The 15,614-nt window shown below is 34.5% G+C and overlaps 3 protein-coding genes and 1 non-coding gene across 5 annotated transcripts; 2 read left to right on the top strand and 2 right to left on the bottom strand.

The window, feature by feature from the left end:
• The first annotated feature begins 3,060 nt into the window (after positions 1-3,060).
• On the top strand, positions 3,061-4,756 carry LOC18048444 (pentatricopeptide repeat-containing protein At4g21065). The gene has a single exon (XM_006440560.2). It carries the CDS (start codon positions 3,178-3,180, stop codon positions 4,735-4,737), a length of 1,560 nt encoding a protein of 519 aa, XP_006440623.2. The 5' UTR covers positions 3,061-3,177; the 3' UTR covers positions 4,738-4,756.
• Positions 4,757-4,835: 79 nt separating this feature from the next.
• Positions 4,836-8,250, bottom strand: LOC18048443 (uncharacterized endoplasmic reticulum membrane protein YGL010W). The gene is made up of 4 exons (XM_006440559.2): positions 7,655-8,250; positions 5,359-5,421; positions 5,197-5,268; positions 4,836-5,104 (listed from the first exon to the last, which is right to left on the bottom strand). Exons 1-4 carry the CDS (start codon positions 8,015-8,017, stop codon positions 4,991-4,993), a joined length of 612 nt encoding a protein of 203 aa, XP_006440622.1. The 5' UTR covers positions 8,018-8,250; the 3' UTR covers positions 4,836-4,990.
• A 705-nt stretch (positions 8,251-8,955) lies between these two features.
• Positions 8,956-9,029, bottom strand: TRNAI-AAU. Its single transcript has one exon. It is a non-coding gene; the product is annotated as a tRNA-Ile (tRNA).
• Positions 9,030-9,388: 359 nt separating this feature from the next.
• On the top strand, positions 9,389-11,050 carry LOC18048442 (photosynthetic NDH subunit of subcomplex B 4, chloroplastic). 2 transcript variants are annotated; one of them, XM_024189090.1, is made up of 6 exons: positions 9,389-9,643; positions 9,729-9,773; positions 9,889-10,048; positions 10,148-10,203; positions 10,469-10,547; positions 10,704-11,050. In XM_024189090.1, the coding sequence occupies exons 1-6, from the start codon at positions 9,563-9,565 to the stop codon at positions 10,757-10,759; spliced, it is 477 nt and encodes a 158-aa protein (XP_024044858.1). In that variant the 5' UTR covers positions 9,389-9,562; the 3' UTR covers positions 10,760-11,050. The 2 variants fall into 2 exon arrangements, with proteins under 2 accessions (XP_024044858.1, XP_024044859.1); XM_024189091.1 differs by having other exon boundaries at positions 10,148-10,221; positions 10,489-10,549; positions 10,712-11,050.
• Positions 11,051-15,614: the final 4,564 nt, after the last annotated feature.

Below are 15,614 nucleotides of genomic sequence, written 5' to 3'. Positions count from 1 at the left end.
GCCTAAATGGGTTTAATTACGAAGATATGAATGACATGTTTATTTTATTTTTTAAAATATCTGAATATAAGTGGCATCTTGTTTGTTTTCGCAATAAAAAACATCTTAAATTTGGTGATTTAACATTTATGTCCTTGTAAATTAAAACCAAAAAAAGAGGATTATATTTTATAGTTTAGGAAATAAATTATTTTACAGAGATATTTTTATAATATAATATTTACTTGTCATTCAGACCTTTTTCCATCCAGATAAAAGTCACAAAAGTTTACTTTTTCTATTCATATGTAAATGTTTAAAAATCAAACATAAGTTTCAAAAAACAAACAAGCATATTTTAGAAAATATCTGAAATTAATAAAATTTCAAACTTCAGACATTTAACAAACAACCTCTTAGTCTTTAATCTCAATTTCCTTAAGAGGATGGTTGTTGTGATCCTTTTAAGTGATGGTACAAGCCTTCTCTTGAAAAATAAAATTCCATTCGTTAATGTAACATCTTTTTATAAGTACAATTTTTGTTGATATTTTTAATAAATTAATCTTTCATTTTTGATTAATTTCAAGGAGGCCATTTTGCTATCAGAAATTGTCTAAATTTAATTTTTTTCTCCGTTACTATAACTTTACTCTCGGTATTACTATTATATTTTTATTGAGAACTGTTGTTAGAGTATATAATTTATTGTTTTAAGCTTATACCACTAGTTGTTTTAAACGTTTTCTGATATAGTTTCAGAATCAAAGTGTCACGTCTGATTTCTATCTAATTCCTATTTGAATTTTAATTTCTTAGCTCCCTCTAGAAGCTTATTGAACTATCTTCAAGCTCTCTTCTCAATTTACATTGTAGATGAGGAGTCAGGTTGAAATTTATTTAACCTTCTAAGTCAAATGGGTTTTTTTTTTTTTTTTTTTCAAATGTCAAGAATTTAGAAGAGCGGCAAGTACACCAATAAGCCTTTTGAAACCTAAAATTAGAATCGGTCTATATGTTTGTCTCCATGTGGGTGTCTGCAAGTATGAATTTGCAATAATTTTAAGTGGGGGGGGGAACAATGACATCGAACCTATTTCATCTCCCCCACAACAAAGAATAATTGGGTCATTGTCTATAACAATGATTAATTGTTAATCCACCAATCAATTCTACTATTAAGTCATTATGTTGCAATGAGAATAATATGTTAATAATATTTCAAAGATTTAATTAGAGTGGGGACCTTATAACTAAGATCCAAATTATATTATGCCTCGAAATATTGATTAAATCTCACTTTACTTTAGCATATCAAGGGACTTTCAATATTTTCATTACAATAATTGCTAGAGATGCAAGGCACGTAGAGTATGTGTGTACTAGAGAAGCTGATCTCACTAAAGATACAGAGTGATAATGATGCGTTTTCTTCTTCCAATTTTTAAAATTTTTTTTCCTAAAGCATGACAATGAAGTAACAACTAATCATTAATCATATGGGAGCAATATGGACTCGTATCTCATCTTGGGCCCTCTTAAACTTTTCTGGCCCAAATTCACCAATTATTTTCCCAAACCGTTTGCACCTTTTTAATAGTGCTTCTTTTCGAACGCATTGGTTCTTCTTATTAAATATTTAAATTTGGATTAGCTAGACATTAGTAAAAGGTTTAGATACTAGTAATTTGTTATCTAATAGAAAATGGTGAATGGTCATAATTTTGAGTGAGCATCTACCACACCAAAAGAATTTATAATAACACAGTAACTTTTTATGACATGGAACTTAAAATTTAAAATAAAATGGATACAAAATTAATTATGTTTTAATTAAATTTCATGTCAAAAATCAGATGTGTATATATATATATCAGCTCAAGCCCATAGCTTGCTCCCACTAAGTTTCTTTAGTAAATCCAAAATACCAACTCTGACATATCTAGGGATGGCAACCAAATCCGGACCCGGATCGGACCCGGACTGAATCCGGAAAATCCGATCCGGGTTCAATCCGCACCGGATCAATTTTTATGCGGAATCCAGATCGGTTTTTCAGAACCCACATGCTTCCGGGTCCGAATCCGGTTTGAGGTGAACCCGCAAATCCGGAACCCGGATCCGGATATTACTTATTTTAATATTAATTTTTTTAATTATTAAATATAAATAGAAAAAAAAGAAACCTAGCTCTCTCAAATCTCAATCTCTCTCACTCGTTCCTCTCTCGATCTCTCACTCTCTTCAACTTCTCCTCTCAATCTCAATCTCTCTCACCCGTTCGACTGTTCCTCTCTCAATCTCTCTCACCCGTTTCTCACTCAATCTCTCTCACTCTCTCTTCAACTCTCTTGTAATTTCTCTTCTTCAAATCAAATTCTTTGCGGCGTGGCTGTCATCTCCTTCACGGTGTGCTTGCGTTTGTTTCATCACTCATCAGCATCACTTGTTTCATCTCTCACTCTATCACGGCCAGCAAAAGGGGGTGGATTTCGCGGCTGTGTTTCACGGCCTGTGGTGGTGGATTTCGCGGCCTGTGGGGGTGGATTTCGCAGTTGTGGGGGTGGCCCGTGGGGGTGGATTTCTCGGCTGTTGTATTTGTTTTAAAACCTAGATTTGAAATTATATGTTTTGTATTTGAAATTTTGTTGAACTAAACTAAAGCAATCCGGATTCTGGAAGCAATTTGGTTCTGGTTTGTGTAACTGTATTATTTTTTTTTTCATTTTTCCAGCAACTTAAGGAAAGCAATCCGGGTTCAAAACCCGGAATCCGGAAAACCGGATTTTTCCGGGTTGAACCCGGACCGGACACGGATCGAAAAAACCGGGTTTAATACAGCTCCGGTAATGAGAATTTGGTGTCCGGTTCCGGATCCGGAATGACTAAACCCGGACCCGGACCCGGAAATTGCCATCCCTAGACATATCTATTAAATAAGAGATCAAAATTTTCGGATGAATTAACATTTCCAGTAAATTTAATTTTACCATTAAAAGGAACTCATACATATTCGGATCTAAGAAAAGATCCAAAATTTTAGATAACAATTAATCTAATTGGAACCCTATACGAACATGTCATACTCGCAATGCGTAAAAGCTACTCTTTTATAAGAAGTACAAATTTCGTTCAAGTTTCGACTTACGTAATCCGAAAGTTAGTTACTATTACCATCAACGACCTAAGTTAGTTACTATGACCATCAACTACCTTTGCCGCCCAAAATCTAATATGAAAATTCCTTTTTGTTCTCTTGCCAAGTCAAAGTTTAATCCCTATTCATTCTCTTCCAATCTAGCAACCAAAGCAACAACTCCCAAAGAGAAATCTAAAATCACATTAAAGGAATCAGACCTTATGTACCTTTTCAAGAAATGTTCGAACGCGAGGGATGTAACCCAACTCCATGCGCAGATAATCCGATCTGGGCAAAATCAAACACTGTTTGTAATCGGCAAAATCATCGTTTTTTGTGCCGTTTCAGATCAGGGAGACATGGGCTACGCCGCCTCAGTTTTCGCGAACATTGAAAGCCCCGATGGGTTTTTATGGAATACCATGATTAGAGGGTTTAGCAAGAACTGTAAGCCTGTAAAAGCTTTTGAGTACTATAAGATTATGCAAGAGAATGGCTTTTTGTCTGATAATTTCACTCTCTCGTTCTTGCTCAAGGCATGTGGGCAGCTGGGGTCAGTTGTTTTAGGGCAACAAATGCACTGCAGTGCCCTGAAACATGGGTTGCACTCTCATGAGTTTGTTAGGAGTGCCCTCATTCACATGTATGGCATGGTTACGGACATTGAAACAGCTAGCCAGCTGTTTGAGGAAATTCCTGAACCAGAATTAGTGGCTTGGAATATCATTATAGATTGTCATGTCGGCTGTGGCAAGTACAAAGAAGCACTTAATTTGTTCTTGAGAATGTTCACCAGTGGCATAGAGCCTGATGAGGCTACAATTCTCGTGACCCTCTCGGCTTGTTCTGCTTTGGGTGCTTTGGATTCTGGGAGATGGGTTCATTCTTGTGTTGATGGAACTCGTCTCAATGGCATTACTACGGTTTCCAATTCACTAATTAATATGTATGCAAAGTGTGGAGCTGTGGAAGAAGCGTTCGAGCTCTTCAATAAGATGAAGGGGAAGAACATAATATCTTGGAACACGATGATTCTTGCCCTAGCAACACATGGACACGCCAAGGAGGCATTGGCGCTCTTTGAGAAAATGTTTCGAGACAATCTTGAGAGACCCGATGATGTCACTTTCTTGGGGGTTTTGTGCGCCTGCAGCCATGGAGGAATGGTTGACGAAGGGAGGAGATACTTTGATATAATGTGCAAAGAGTATCATATTAAACCAACCATAAGGCACTACGGATGCATGGTTGATATTCTGAGTCGAGCAGGGTTTGTGGAGGAGGCTTATCAACTGATAAGAAGCATGCCAATGGAAAGTAATGCCATCGTATGGAGGACACAGTTGGCTGCCTGTCAACTGCATGGAAAAGTTGAACTCGGGGAGAAGGCGTGGAGGTATCTTTCGGAGTTGGAGCCAGATCACAGCAGTGATTACGTTGTTCTTGCAAACATGTATGCAAGCGCGGGACAATGGAATGAAGTACAGAGAGTGCGGAAGTCGATGCAGGACATGGGAATTCAGAAATCAGAGCCTGGTAAAAGCTTCATTGGCACCGACCTTGATAAGATGTCAGATTTGGGGTATGTTAAAACTTGTCCTCATCAAGGCCGCCAATGATGCTCGAGTTCGATGTGAGTTGTTGGATTTAAATGATTCTTTCAAGATTGCGTTACCTTTTTCGATTGTTTGAAAAGCCGGCATAGATATGTAGTATATGGCTTCAAGTGTGGGTCTCTGATTAAGAGTCCAGCATACATTACATAGGTACATACAAATGTTCACATCAGATTCACAGTATTCGGTGGATCTTTCATACTTTGTTTACAAAGAGTTTTCGAAACTGATCTTAGGTGACTGGGCCCGGATTAATCTATGAAATTTTCTTTTGTTTTTTGTCTTGCCATTCCTTGATTTCAGCTCGTATCTTTGCTTCAACATTTGCATGAAATCCTGGATATGGTTCATACCCGAAGACTTGGAGGACCTGCACCCAGGGAATTATGTGCATAACCAAATAATTCTTCGAAACCCATTAACTACTGATCAGATATTACAGAAGAACTGAAAGAAACTTGCCTCGAGCAGCACGAAGAAAGGAGCCATCAACAAGGCTTGAATGAGGTTATCCAGAAGAGCTGGTGCCCTTTTCTACAAGAAAAGTAAATTGACGAGATGCATAAACAAGAGGGGCGGAAAAAGTTGCGGTACCTCATCTTCAAATCTTAAAAAATTACTCACCTCAAAAATACCATGACCAAGAAACTGTCCGGTCCAACAGATTAACTGTGCTGCCACTGCAACCTGAATTGTATGGATGCCAAAAGCAATGATTGTGAACAATCAGAAGTAAGAATTCACATTGAACAAAATAAGTTAAATCAACAAAACTAACCTACTAAGAACACAATAAAATTTGCTGTTCCTTGTACTTGGTGACTTATGGAGGCCCTAAAGTACATACGCTTACTAAACATATTTTATTTCACTTCCTTTAAACCTAGTGCAACATGTATGCAAATAAAAGGCATATGGTCACGCATGTGCAGGAGTAGTTTAAAACAAAAATCACACAGGCCTTGTGATGCAGAAATGGGACTTCTATCTCGTTGAAGCACTACTCTAGGAAAGACCAAGTGCATATAAGGATAGCATATGCTATATTAGTAACTTTGCGAAGCAATTTAAACTTTATGAATCAGATAAGATACAGAGCTACAAAAGCATGAGACATTCTAGTGATCCCTATAATCTGTGGCAGTAGTAACTTCATAAGAAACCTCTGTATTGAGTCCAGCCACCAGGCTTACATCTAATGTAAGTAATGGTGGCACAGTTTTACAGGTAAAATGGGTATTCCCAAAAACGTTTCTGAACTTTATGAAACAGATTAGGGACGATAAGCATTTAATGAAATATAAAGCCACAGGAGAGTGGGACATTTCAGGGAATCCCAACTGTAAAGGAACCTCCCTAATTGCTCAACCAACCAAACTTTCAGGATGGTCCCTCAGTTATAAATACCAACTACCCCATCTTGCAGATAATATGGTTCCGTTAAGATTTTAATAGAGCAGATGTGCATTTCAGAGAGAAAAGTCAGAACAAAACACTCAAAACAGCTAGGGGATAAATTTGTCTTATTTCCCAACATTTGACAACAATTTTACCAACTTGAACCAGCTAAACAAAAGAAACCTCTTGAAGAAGTTGAATATCAAAATAATAAAATAAAGGCCAGAATGCCACATTCACATCAATCATTGCAGACCTAAAACTTCTAGCATTTTTTTCTTTTTTTAACAATTACATAAATGTGAACCGATCCCCTCTCCAACCCCGGTGTTAGTGGAGTTCCAACCTAAACATCTTGTGCCACCCCAAGAGCATTACTAGTGGAAACAACCAGCATCCACAATTTAATTATATTACTAGTTTGATGTATCAGTTGAAAAAGAAAACATTCTGCTAACTTACTATCAGCTAGAAATGTAAGCATAGAGTATACAAGTAGTAGTTATCACTTGATGAAACATGATGGCAAGCATCGGTGAAATTCTTGAAAGACGCAGAAGGAAAAAAAGAAAAAAAAATCCAAAAGGTATGAAACAGATCAGCACTTATGCCCTACCAATCAGAAAATGATTTTTTTTTCCCACTCATTATGTGAACAATTATTCTTTAATCTGATATAAAAGCAGAAAACAGATTAAGATGAGAGATAGAGCACAAAAATTTATTGGGAATTTCCTAATGCTATCACTGCAACTAATCTCATTCAGTTTAAATATTTTATAAACTGTTAAGAGTTCCACTTTTTCTGATCACTTGTTCTTGCATTGACCCAACACAATATGAATTTGAAGCTAAAAACCCAAACTCAAATCAAGTATTTGCAAGGGACGTAAAAACATGACAGGAGATTGTAACCCATAAAGGCACTAAGCCACCAATTTACTGAAAAGGTTCATTCAAATCCCTTTGATCTCTATATATCCAGAAAAGCCATAAGGTACAGCCACATGTTTAGCTTCCTATCAACATAACCTAGAATGTTTCAGCTCCATATTAACAAACTGTTCCTGGAAAAACCAGAATTTATTGCAACCTTAAAAGTTTACCGGAAAGAACACTCACAGATGGTCAACCTAAATAACATGCCAGTTCCACAATACTCTCAACTCATCAAGAACACATATTTATTTTTCAACAATATACATTAAATGGTATTGTGAAAAGTTACAGATTTTGCAGACAAGAGTATATTATTTTAACAGTCACATTATGTTGTTCTTTAATCAGGCCCAACAGACAAATTACAACATGAATTAATTGCTAAGAGGGTGTGGCAAAATAAATAACATTTAAAAAAAAATGTAACCCTACCTGTCCAAATTTACTATGGTTTCTTCAACCAGACCAATTAACAGCCAATTGAAAAAATATATATATAAATACCCAGAAGGCCAATTTCTTCCCTTTTCCCACAATTTTCCCCCCCAAGCAAACAGGCAATAAATTTAAAAAAACAAATTACCTTCCAAGCAAGAGAGAAACCAAGTCTATTAGACAGCAGACTGGCGCCAACCCAACAGGCAAAACAAAGCAAAGCAGCCAAAGAACCAGCTTTTTTATCCAAACAATAATAGAACGAAGCATAGATCAGCGTAAACAAGAATCCAAGGTTGAAAACCAGGGCATGACCAAACAACCCACATGGCAGGAATGAAACTTTATCAGAAAAATCACACACGGAGGGTGTGAAGTGCAAGAAAATAAGCGTAGAAAAGAGAATCGGCCACACAAACAAAGTGTGTATCAATACGTTAATTTTGTTGCTGTGATATGCCCCGTAGAAAGCAAAGTGCTTTTCAAGATCAAGCAGTCCGGATTTTCCCATTGGATTTACTCAAGAAACAAACGAATTGAAAACTTATTCTTTTTTTTTTTCCCCGGGAAAAGCTAAGAAAAATAGGCGAGTCAGGTGGGTTGTCAGATTATAGTTGACGGTCCCTGTAATATCTCTTTTTGAGGTTATTTAAGGGAAACTTGTACTGAATTTTTCGGGGCGTAGAAGTAGAAGACAAGAAGTAGTTGTTTCCGATAAAATCCATGGTATACTTTTATAATTTATCTTCTAGATTATTTCCCTCATTATTATTATATCTTTAAAAGACCCATTAGGGAACTTTAAAAAGAGATTTGATTTCACACGGCATGTTTGGTATTTTAGATTTATCGTTTGTTTTAAAAATAAGACCATTGCCTAGAAGTCTAAACAAGCGAAGAAATCAAACAAGCCATCAACATCATTATACACGCCAAGGCATTCATTTTCGCTGAGTGCTTTACTGCTTTAGGCTCCAAAAGCAAAATGGATGGATGGATACACAACACATGCATCATCATGCATGATTCAATGGAAATCTTTTTAGCACCTCCGTCTGGGTACCATCACATGATAAAAATAAACTAATAAAAATACTCAAATTGTGTTTATGATATCTAAAAATACCATACCCACTCATCAATGTCTTCAAAAGCAAAATGAAATGCCACGTATTGACTTGTGTCAACTATTCAAAATAGATTGTTTCGGCTTCCCAAATGCGTGTTTGATTGAATCAATTTCACACTCCATGGGCAATTGGCCGTCTTAATTGCGTTCAGTCAAATCAAGCCAAAATTAAAATATAAATAAACATAGAATAGAAGTCAAATTCATAAAGTCGCATTAATTTGGGCTAAAGCCGCCTGTTTCGGGACTTTGTTGGTTGGCTAATATCCAATGGGCTTATAAAAACAGGAGGGGAAAAAAAAAAGAGGACACTTTTGAATTGGCCCATGCAGGTCTCGAACCTGCGACCTTCGCGTTATTAGCACGACGCTCTAACCAACTGAGCTAATAGGCCAGTTGCCAAGAGGCCTCGCTTATATGCTAAGTATTGATATCTAGGCAAGCTCAGAAGGAGGACTACAAGGGGATTATTGATTATTCTAACAGAAATCGAAATATTAGTAATAACAAATTGTGGGTATCAATATTCAATACAGCACAAATGCTGGTACGGTTATACAATTGTGTGCGCTCTGTTCACTAAGATGTAATTGAAAGAATGATAAAAAGGACCGAGGCTTTGAACTTTTTTATAATCAAAGTATCCAATGTTTTGGTGAGTTCCCATTTGTCCTTTTAGGTTACTTGACCGTAACTTATAAACATTGATCTGTTGGTCATTCAAAGAGCATTAGGGGTTGTAATTCATCCATATCCAACTAGTTTTATGCGTTTTAGAAAGGGTGGACAACAATGATTTCCTTATCCACTTTCCCTCCTCTCTCATAAGTCATAACAAACAATCAAAAGTCAAAACTACCCACATTTCTCATCGCACCAAGTACCGCTCCCTATTCAAAAAAGAAAGAAAAACTGGCCGAGGCTATAATGAGTTTCACCATTACAACCCCAAATGTTCAGAGCTCTTTACAATCAACTAAATTTGACACGTACCCATGTTCAAAATCAGTAAATTCTAAGCTTCCATCGACTGTAATTCAAATTATATATATGCTGCTAATTAGCAAATTGATTTTATCCTGCTTTTTTGCAGCTTAAGCAGGGTTCAAGAACCAAACTTTTTAATGGGTGGCAGCAGGTCAGTACTCTTTTAAGAAGTTAAACATTTCTTGGCAAAGCAAACTTGAGAGTCAGTACAAAATCTTTTATAAATGGCATCATGGAGTATATTTTGGATTTTGTGACATGGTTAGCTTGAGGGCAGCAAGAAAAGAAGGGGATGTTTAAGTAGAGTGAATGCTTTCCCAGATTGGCCTCTAATTGCAATTCTAGTTGAGCATGCAGAAGGCCAAAGAGACCTTATCACTGAAAAATCCATTTGGCATCTCAGTGACCAAGCCATAAAGAACGTTTGTGAGTGCTCTCTCTCTTTTCCATTTTGTCAAATTCATGGCTGTGCTTTTACTTTCAACTAGACTAATCTTTAATTCATTCTCCTTTATGTTTGTTTAGATCTTTTCTACATCATGTTCACTTGTTGGGGATGTATGTTCTTTAGTGCCACAAAAGTAAGCATACACCCCTTCCTTGGCATTTAATTATTCACAAGAATAATAATTCTCATGTACGGATGTCCGCGTTTTGTAAAATAAGATACTATTGGTAACTAGCAAGCGTTCGAACTCTCGATTTTTTTTTTAACATTTGTACCTAGTTACCAGTAACTATCTGAAATTTTAATCATACAAAATGTGAACACCTGCCCTAGAGAAAGACTCTTCACGAAAAAAAACTTAATTTTGTTTGTTTTGAGTTTGATTTCTGATTCAACAGAAAAAATTTTTAGGATCATATATGACTCAGACGCGTACAGGAGAAGATGGAGGAGATGTACTGGACACTGGTTCTATGAAGGTAACTAATATTTCAACAGAACATGCAAAACTATGGACATAACTAAAAATCATAATAACTCAATTTGAACATGATCCGAACTACTTAGACAATGGCTATTAAGAAACTATTTCATTGAATGATGGGGTATATCTTATGGAATGGTGGTGGTATTGCAGCAAGAAGAAATTGAGGAAGCTGCGAGAGCAGAGCTGTGGCGTGAGGAGCTAATCGAGGAGATTGAGCAGAAGGTTGGGGGACTGCAAGAGTTAGAAGAAGCTGGCAGGAAGTAGGAGCTTGTTGACATTTGATTTTGCTAATGTCTATGCATTCCATTTTAGATCATTATGGAAACATAACTGAAATGTATATACATATACTGTTGAGCATATTAATGCTCCTCGTGTTGTATGATTGGCAAAAATCCAGCTCCTGATGTTATTCTGTGGAGCAGTACTACTGTATTCAATCACAAAATCAAAAACCTTTCATGGGAGAGGAGTTTTAGTTAAAAGATCATACCTCGACCAAAAATAAGTTTTGCTATCATCTTTACTTCCTAATCTGGTGAACATTTCATTTGCTAAAATTCTACTTCAACAAAGACTATTTAACATCAACAATCTTGTTACACTAATCAATTGATGACACATCAAATGAAAAACAGAACCATACATCTCATTCGCAACTTCGTAATTACTGATTTGACATTCAAAATTATAAGAAACAATTTGTGCTATAAAACGTAAAAGGAATAAATAGTTTGCTTTTGTAAGGTCATGTGATGTGCCTTGATCAGTTCTATACTTTGTCTAGAGACTATGGTATAGAAAATTAATGTCTTGTACTAACATATTCACCCCAATTGTCCAAATAGAACCCGTACAAGAGCTTGAGCATATTCTTGGTGGCGCCTTAATTCGTTGTGTGGATATTATGTAGAGGTACCTTCAAGGATATCTTAATGTGCAGCTTTTAACTATTGAGAATGAAATGAAACGTCCTGTTCTCAAAAGGGGAAAAAAAAATGCCAAAGTCTAGCTGATGCTTGAACTCTTGCTTTTCAGATAAATGGTGAAATCCCATATCCATTTTTCCTAGGCAGGTGCACATTTTAAGGACACAAAACACAAAAGCTTAGAGCGGAGGCCCGTCTCCGGCTCTGTATACATTTTTTTCAATTGATTCAATCATCCAGTCTGGCAATTATCGTTAAAAGAGTATTCTATTACAACTCTCAGTGGCAGTGCCAACGCTATCTTGCATCATCCATTCATCCTTAAAGAAACATCTTACAGCTTACAAGACTCTCACATTTAGGAGATGTGCCACACTAACATGTGCTGTGCTGAGTCAAATGATTGTGAATTTGTAGGGCTTTCAATTAGAGCTGGTAAAATGGGTCATTAGGTCGTGTTTGTGTCTTGTCAAATTTAGGTCGACCTAAACACGACCCATTTATATATTCGTGTCAAAATATTAAAACCCAAACCCGGCACAGAAAATAAACGGGTTACTTAATAACTTGCTTAATATCTATATGTTTAATAAAATTTACATTAAACACACATGTAGAGATATATAATTTATTGATATTATAAATTATACATATCTATCAAATATATTACACATTTTATACTATTGAACCTTTAATTATACATATGTAAATAGTATAATATATCAATGTTATAAAATATAAATGTCTACTAACATTTTTACATATTTATACTATTAGAGTTTTAAAAATAAATAAAATTTTATGAATGAAATACTGTATATATGTTCATTCTTTAAAAAATAAAAAGATAATCATGTCCAAATTTTGAGTTTTGATGATAAGAATCTATAAATTAATTTAAAATAACAAATTTAATTGTATTATTGATCGAGTAAATAAGCTAAGAACTTTAACTATAAACCGACACAAAAAAAAATTATGTCGTTCTCATTTATTGTAATCAAGTTGTGGTAAATTTTGTAAGCTCTACTTTTAATAATGAATTGATCCATTCTAAATCCATGACATCATCATACACGTAAGGGGCATCAGACTCTTCCCCACACGAACAAAAATGAAAATGATTTGCTGTCCTATTATTACTGAAGTATGGTTCCCAGACTTTCTAATCTATTGGAACAAAGATTTTGACGCCATAGTTTGAAATTCACTTATTGGAACAACCAATGTCAATTACAAAAATCAATTAGTAGCTTAAAAAATTTGACCAAAGTAGACAAAATAATGGTTTTTGTTTTGTTTTGTTTCTATATTATATATAATCTAGGACTCTGGGTTCACGCATACACAGGGATTCATATAGTTCCATTTGAATATATATAAATATAAATATGGGGAGTCGTTGGGGGACCAATGTGGCTGTCTTAAACTGGCCCTGCTGTCCAATAATTAAAAGGCTAGTAAATGAACTTTTAACAGCATCCAAAATCCTGTAACTGGAGTGAAAAACTGGAAATAGATACCTTAGCCCCTTGGTTTTATCAAAACTAAAGTTTCAAAACAATGGGTTGCTTTTCCAAATCCTGTGGGCTTCCTCTGCATTATTATTTGTCTATTATTTATGTATGTATGCATCACTCATCGAAATAAATATCCAAAATATGGGTTCAAAGTGAAATGAACTCAAATTATGAGAATGGGTTGATTTTGTTTTGAATGAAATAAATATTTATATCTGCCTTCGATTGTTATCTTATTGCAACTACTCTTTTGATCTTGAATGTTGATAACTGAAATCTAATGGACCTCACAATTCATCCCAATACGGTGCGGTTTGCCATTTATCATATTGACCCATTTCACCATTAATCCAGTTGTTGTCTCTCAATTTTGATAAATAGTTTTTTTTTAAAAAAAAAAACAAAACAAAAAATCATCCAATTCATTTTTCTTTATTTGCTTCACGCCTTCACGGACTCCGCATTGTTTAAAGTAATGTATTCATATGCAATCACAACAAAAAGGTGCAAAGATGTTAATAACAAAAGGTGTCAAGAGTTGTAAAGGTTCCAACAAATTTTTTTTTTAAAATTATTGTGGGACTATTAAATTGAAATGTAATACTTCAGATATTAAAAAAAAAAAAAGAAGAAGAAGAAAGAAATAAACAGTTCAGAAAAAAAAAATAAACAGTTCAGAAATAGGGGATAAGTAGTCCTCAGTAATTCTGTAAAAAAGTAGTTGTAATTTATACATGATTAATCTCAAGTGAGAGTAATTTCAAATTTAATTCATATATTTTGAGTTTTATTCGTATAAAATATAAGAAAAATTATATCAAAATTATAGTAATGTCATATTTCTGCAATGGAGATCTATAAATATCTTACAATTATCTTAAGAGTGGGACTATTGACACCCTTCCAAATACCTCTTAACACCTATTTTTTTTATTAATCCCATTAAAATATTTATAAATATTATAAAATTCTTTTAACACCCCTTAAATGATAAAATTACCCTTAATTAAAACTTATTAGCGTAAACATTATTATTTAATTATTTTTTATCTTTATTATTAAACCTCATTTCAACAATGGAGTTTTTTCTCTCCATTGCAGCCGCCAGTATTAAAAATTTTCGCTTGAAAATAAAAGAAAATTAATCTTTTTAATTTCCAAAATATTGGATTTTAATGGCAGGTACCACCTTCACTAAAGGTCGCTAGAAATCACTGTCCTGATCTCATCTTTCTCGTTTTGTGTCTTGTTCAGTCTATTATTCACTTTATTGTGAGTTTCAAAATCACCAGCTTCACCCTCAATTTGATTCATCACATTCTTCTTATTCTCTCATGTGGCATAAAATTCATCCCCGTCATCATTGCTGCTCATGTAATAATGATTTGTCTTTGCCCTTGATGCTCTTGGATCATATTCTTCCTTAGATTTAGATTTCCACATTGCATTTTCAAGATCACTAACATGTTTCCCGACTCAAAATCTTTGTTTGTCATTTTTCTATTAAAACCAACTTCCACATTTCCCTTCCGACATTCATATTCTCGAGCTCTTCCAAATTTGTCTTGCTTTCCTTTTAAAATAAAAATCTACAGCATAAAGAATTTTTAAGAAAAAAATTATTGACATTTGAGTGTAAGTTTAATTAGAAATTGTCCTATTATATAATTTGAGTAAAGATTAAAATTGTAAAATAATTATAGGGATTTTAATAGATATTTGGAGGGGTGTCAATAGTCCCACTCTTATCTAAATATCAATAAAATAAAATTATTGATGGATAATTTATATAGTCAAATGTTTCTTTACCACAAATGACCTTTTTTAAAAAAATATTTTTCCTACACTCGTATATTTTATAGTCAACAAATAATCAAGATAAAAGTTATTTTCGTAATAGTAAATTGTCACAAATTTGACAAATGAAACCAATTGATTCGGTTCAAGCAAAATGCCAGCCTATTGTATAAATTTTTACATTAAGAAAAACATAACTGACTCTATTATTATTATTTGTTGAATTGTCCTTAACAGGAAAATAGATGGCTCAAAGCCACCAAAAAAGAAAAAAGACAGCGAGATAATAAGCAGAGGTGGGCTGTTTTGTCTCCCAAATTATCAAACCTTATCCATGTTTTATAATTTTGACGAGGCAGAGTGGCAAAAAGAGCCGCATCAAAATTCAAAACCACGGCTATTTAGGCGTTTAATGAGACAGCAAAAAAAAAAAAAAAAAAAAGAAGAAGTTAATTTTCTAATTTTAGTCACCGGAAATTTAGAATTATTTTTTTTTAATAATGAATTTAATTCACAGCTCAAACTCACTTCCTATAAACATGCCCTTCTATTCTAATTAGCTTCCCTGTTATTTAATTTTATCCTCAAAATCCAGTCAACTTCCACACTCGCTCATTTGCGGTGTCGATTTTTATCCATATCACACAAATCTCCATTTCTTGTATACTATTTTTGTAGTTATTTGTGGATAATGTTAAAATTAAATCAATTTCTTTGGATAAAGACCCCACCTCACCTACTATCTCTCTCTCCATTTTTTTTTACAAACACATTTAATATGCATATATATATAAATATATATTCCCCTACA

The sequence above is a fragment of the Citrus clementina genome, unplaced genomic scaffold, assembly GCF_000493195.1.
Source record: "Citrus clementina cultivar Clemenules unplaced genomic scaffold, Citrus_clementina_v1.0 scaffold_3, whole genome shotgun sequence".
Classification (NCBI taxonomy): Eukaryota; Viridiplantae; Streptophyta; class Magnoliopsida; order Sapindales; family Rutaceae; genus Citrus; species Citrus x clementina.
This window is presented reverse-complemented; position numbering and strand designations above follow the sequence as displayed.